Here is a 5,956-nt window from a genome sequence, read left to right on the forward strand (position 1 = left end):
GAATATTGGTCGGGACATGTCCCTACCGTCCCTACCCAAACCTACGGCCATGATCACAACTATATTGTCGGTCCCTCTTTCTTCCCAGCAGAGAGGATTGATGACACCTCACAAATCCTTCAGATTGTGTGCTCCTAATAGATTCAGAGAAATTACAAAAATCTTGAAACAGGGCTGGTTCTGCACAGAGGTAGCATCAGCAGTGCCCAAGGAGCGGCAGCTGCTGTAGGGGGGGGCTGCTGCAGAAACTCCCAAAAGAAGAAACAATACAGAATGAAATAATGTGCAGCTCTGGTTGGTGCCCTTTTCTCATGCTCTGGGTTGAAAATAAAAATTCATAGAATATAAACAGTGATCCTGCCCTCCATGTGCTGTTGTTCCTCATTCTGATGGAGCTCCATCGCTGTCAGTCTGAAATGACTGTGAAGGACAAGATGCTTCAGATGAAGCTTTCACCTTCTCTCTGATCTTTCAATTCTTATCTGAAATATATTTCACAATATAATTTTAACTAAATAATGTTACGTTGAACACATCAAGTAGCCTGTCTGCTGCAGCAAGTTCTGCTTGTACTCTGCAGTAACAGGTAAATGTCATCTACATCTGTCCTGGACAGTTTCACTCAGGACATTTTTAGCTTATTTGTCCACACGATTGCTCAATTTTTACTGTACTAATGAAACTACTGCACTTTAAAACTGTAGCACTGCTTTGAGCTGCAGTCCTGAGGTGTAATAAACTTGGCTGTCCAACATGTGACCAACTGTTGGGTCTGTTTTTGGATGTTTAAGAACTAAACAATGTGTCAGAAACATCGTCGGATAACGGCTCGCTTTGTTTGGAAGTCTCAATGCTGTTGCGCATGTGCTCTGTGTCAGAACCACAGGCTGCGTGCACGCCTCAATCTGCAGCAGGAATGCATTACATGCATGTACAGTGAGGGGAGAAAAAATCAAATGTGGGACAGAGGATTTACTCTGCTGCTTGGAGGAGGATTGGATCCTTGTAAACAAGATGACAGAGAAATCAGCAGCTGCTTGTTGGGGAATAATCTGCTTAAATAACATCAGAGTCTTGATAAAATAAGTGAGTGATAACATTTGAAAAATTAAAGCAATCACTGTAGAACTCCCTGAAAGACACATAAGAAATAAAACAATACCATAGTAACTAAATGTTTATCTTTTGTGAGTAAACTGGTTACAGTATTGACACAAATGGTTTTATAAAAATGTATAACATGATCTGATTGTTTATATTTAAAACACAAAAGAAGCAATTATCCACTGTTGTGTAGCTTTAGACAGATGTCATAGCTACAACTTTTATCGTTTTTGTTATTATTTGTACTCGGATTTCTTATGAACAACACAAAGTAAACTCTAATAGTTTTCAAGTAAATGACATCAAAATGGAAAATAGATCTGTTTACTCTTCTATTTCTTATGACAAGCATAAAAAAGCACAATAGCTCAGCAATTGTTGGAGTTATCTTCTAGATCTGCTAGCCTGTAGTTTGCTAACAGACATGCCACTCTTAGCTGATTGTAGTTTTCAGATGGCACTCCTTTAAAGGATGGCACTCCTATTTAGTTTCACGACCAGCAATATTTCCAAATAGCCATTGTTTAAAATCCTCTTTAAGTAAAGGGGTTAATGAGTTTTCTTTTAGTCAACATTGTGAAGCAACAGGTAGAGGAGGGTCCATGCTCCATAAAGCCAGAAAAACTCCAATACTCGAAAGCTCAACACTCAAACCATTCATCCACAGAGTGATCCTGTTTGGCACCATCTGTCATGTTGTTTCAACCACCAACCTCATTTATTCATGATCTTTTTCCTCCCTTCCTCTTTCTTCCTTCACCTTCCTCATCATCTTCTGACTAGAAACAATATTAAAGTTTGGCCCAGTCAAAGTCCTGACTTGAATCTGATTGAGTATCGATAAAGGAACCTACAGATTAGGGTGATGGCAAGAGGGCTTTTGACTTGAAAGGCATTATGAAGGATGATGAATAATGAGCGGGAAGCAAAAGTATGGGATGTTTGCAATAAAGCCAAAATAAAATGGGGGGGAAAAAAATACTCAGATTACAAAAAAGGCTATAAGTAATTTTTGACATGCTATTTAATCATATGCAATTAGATGCAATTTGGTTTCTATCTTCCATTTACCATTTTTTAATAGAACTACCTCAAATGTAAGATGAATTTGATTTTAGGTTTGCCCTACTGCTCCAATCCATTTGCTTCCAAGCGTGCTCCTGAAAAATCTGTTTTTAAGAGCTTGGAAAACCAATCCTACTTGATGTTCTCCTGATCCACACAGACCAATAGGAACCCCTTCCCTTAAGAATTCTAGAGTGTAAATGTTAAATGAAGGGCAAAAGCTAAAATGGGATTTAGCCAAATAACTTTCTCCATAGCCAACATTTTACAATCCAACCCGATGAATCTAAACTGTACGCTGGCCTGTAGAGGACCCTGCACCGTTTCCTCTTTTCCTCTACATTCATTTTAAATCATTGCTCCTGCATGGACGGATTAGTTTGCTTAAATGTGTTTAGCTATTCACAGCAACCTTCTCCAGCTGGATGAGAGCCTCCGCTGAACTGCGTCAGTGTGACAGCTCAACTGCGCTGACTGACACCGACAAACTGGATCTACATCCACTGGCGGACACACACACACACACACACACATCGATATCTTACCATCTCCATCCTGAGCTTCCTAATCTTTTCATCCAAACTCTTCCTCCCAGTGTCCTTACTGGTGTCCTGAGGGGTGGCCAGTTTGGTTTCTCCCCGGAGAGAGGACGCATCTTCTCTCATCCACCTGAGCAAACCCTCCGGAGTCTTCCGGCCGATTTTTGTCTCTATGTCTTTCAGATCTGGGATGGTGTCGCTGGCGGTGCCTTCATCCATCGCACCGGCGCGTGCAAAGAGAAGATATTCCCAAAAGATTACGTCCTTCTGGTCTGTTTGGGACTTTCATTTCCTTTAGGACTGGACGACATCCTCTGCGACTCCCGCTGAGCTGTGCTGGACTGCGCCAAGAGAGGAAAACACTTTGTAACAACACCGTTTTATTGTCCCGCGCAGAGCAATAATTTAACGAGATCTTAATCCAAATTTAAACCTGTTTCTAACTTAGGCAGGTAAAAGGTGCAAGGAGGTAAAAAAAAAAAAAATCCAATGTGTCGGTTTGTCTCTTGTCTTGTTGCTTCTTCCTCCACGGCGGATGGATGTCAGGAGTCCAGCTGATTGGCAGCTCAGAGTCGTTGCGTCCCTGTCAAAGATTTTTATTCTGAAGCACACTGCGCAGATTCCACCTGCATGATGACAGCGACCAGCAGCAGCCGCAGAGTGCGAGAGGAGAGCGGAGAAGAGACAAGTCAGGCGCAACAACGGATCTGCATCCGGTTTAACTTTCAAAATAAAATCTACATACAGGAACTTGACTTAATTGTTATGCAACTGATTAAATAAAAACTCTATCTTTCTGTCTGTTGGAATGTATTTATTCTTTGTTTATGTATATATACAGTAATACATAAAATACATAAAATACATATATATATATATATATATATATATATATATATATATATATATATATATATATATATATATATATATATATAAATACATACATACACAATCCCTGCAGAAAATTATTGCTTACTGATTCTTAGAAGAGGTAGAAAATGGAAAATGGTATAACATTTGGTGAAATAAACAGGTTTACTGAAAAACTAATTGCTACTTATAAATTTACCAGGTATATTATTTGGTGTAATCTATGCAGCTCCATAAAAGTTAATCTTTTACAAGTAATGTCAACTAATCACTTCAGTAAAATACATGTTTTTGCTGCATGCAAACAAGTCTAAAACTCTGTTTATTCTGAAATAACTGCATCATGGTGTGGGCAGAGTGCAATTTTACAGTTTTATTAAATCTTTGGATGAGCATCTTTCACAGATTCAGGATCTCATTTTGGTGGAAAAGGTGTTAGGAGTGTGAAATAATGAGGTGTTACAAATGGTGATCACACCACTCTCTGCAGTCTGACTCACACTTACACAATTGACAACTTTTTCCCTGCCTACACACACACACACACACACAGCATAGACAGATTCCCCCCCTAACAGGCCTGAACCTCCTGACGTGGAGTTGTGGGTATGCGTCAGGTTAAAGCCACGCGGCTGTGAGACTAGAAGACTGATTTCCTGGAAAGTTTTCATGGCAAAAGAAATCAAATAGTCCCCCTGGCAATGGCAGCAGACATGAACAAAAATGGTCAAAAAATTAGTGTGAATGACAAGCATAATTTTCCTACTGGGATGTTTTTTTTCCCTTGTAGCAGCAGAAGCAGAACCATATCTGGAGATTCGTTTTTATCCACAGGTTTATTACAAAAGCAGTTAAAGTTAGTGGTGGGCCAAAAAGGAATTGTATTTGAAAAATACAATTAATTACACAATAAAGATCAAGGATAAGAACAGTTGTTCCTTGCTGAATATATCTTGTTTCTGTGCACTGCCTGGTACATTTAGAGATAAGGACTTTGATCTGTGGTCAGATCTGCTCAGGTCTCCCTAAGGCACCTGATGCTTTTACTGTGATCACTCATCCTAGCTGCGGATAAGAAGCCGACAGCTGCAGTTTTAAATGCACCAAATGGATGTAGGACGCTGCAGTAGAAGATGAAAAGCCATGAATGTGTATCTGTACCACTGACACAATAATGACCAAACCTGGATTTGAAGGAGGATGTTGTTCTTTCTGATAACAAAGACAAGACACATTTTTTATCCCAGAGTTACTTTCTTTTTTCTGTCATGATGGCATAATACATGATGCATTTTTATCAAATGATTTTCAACAAGTCTTTGAAACCAGTCTAAACCCCCATACAGCGAATGTGTTCTCCATTATATTTTAACATGGGAAAATGCAAAAGAGAATTGAGAATTTTGCACTAACTCTCAAAAGATCACACCTCTCAGAAAGTAAATACTGGAGCTATTGTCAACTTCTTAACTCTCCATCATAAATGACACTGAGTGCTGTTTCCTACAGTAGCCATTCACCAAAACAGTAAATATGTGAACAATGGGTTAGTTTTAAAGCCTAAGGACCTTTGTGAAAAGACTATAATATGTGGAGCACATGTTATAATCCCACATTACAGAAAAGTAACTCCAAAGTGATTATCCAGACTCCATCCGATAATGCCTTTGTTCAGTCTGCCACCTGCTGTAATGTAAAATTTCCCTCTTGAATATGAGCAAGTGTGAACAAAAGTGAGATAAAATTCTCTTTGACTTTAAAAGAACACAAACACGTGCCTGTAATGATTATGTTACTATGCAATTAGCCCGGTATCCATGATGGCCACCATGGCAACGGTGTCGAGACGGAGAACATTTTCAGCTTTTTGCACACCCACATGCTGAGGCCGGGCTACAGCATCCACATTATGCAGTGCATTCAGTTTGCAAATGTATCCGGCACTGTGCTGCAGAATCAGCAGCCTTATTCAAACTTAACTCAAGCATTTGTGTGTGGGTTTGCATTGTGGCTTTATATTTGCGTGGGTTTGGCCAGGGTGATCTAGTTTCAAGCTGCATATTCAAGAAATGCTTCTCTTGTTGATCTGTATGTCCCTGCTGTCTAAATTAAAAAGAATAGGCTGTCCAGTTGTTCATTTTTTACATGCAGCAATGTGAAACTAGAAGAGTTTAATTCTGGCCTAAAGGAAAGGTTTAAATGCAGCAGGGAAGAAAACTCATTTTACAGTGGTCCTGCTGCTGTAACAGAAGGGAATATTACACAATTCAAATGGCTTATATTACCGAGGAAAGCTACAGCTGCTTTTATGGTACAGCTTCCCCAGTTAATAAAAAATAAAAAACAGTCAAAAGGAAAACTGGAGGGAAAATGTA

At 39.4% G+C, this 5,956-nt stretch overlaps 1 protein-coding gene across 1 annotated transcript in view; it reads right to left on the bottom strand.

Moving 5' to 3' along the window:
* The window catches only part of lurap1 (leucine rich adaptor protein 1), an 18,431-nt gene extending 14,981 nt beyond the window's left edge, over positions 1-3,450 (bottom strand). The window contains exon 1 of the mRNA XM_015022739.1: positions 2,715-3,450. Within this exon, the coding sequence (XP_014878225.1) occupies positions 2,715-2,927 (213 nt within the window). The 5' untranslated portion in view covers positions 2,928-3,450. The remainder of the gene's footprint in view (positions 1-2,714) is intronic.
* Between the last annotated feature and the right edge of the window lie 2,506 nt (positions 3,451-5,956).

This window comes from Poecilia latipinna, unplaced genomic scaffold (assembly GCF_001443285.1).
Source record: "Poecilia latipinna isolate Pla-1442-1.1 unplaced genomic scaffold, P_latipinna-1.0 Scaffold3088, whole genome shotgun sequence".
In the NCBI taxonomy this organism is placed as follows: Eukaryota; Metazoa; Chordata; class Actinopteri; order Cyprinodontiformes; family Poeciliidae; genus Poecilia; species Poecilia latipinna.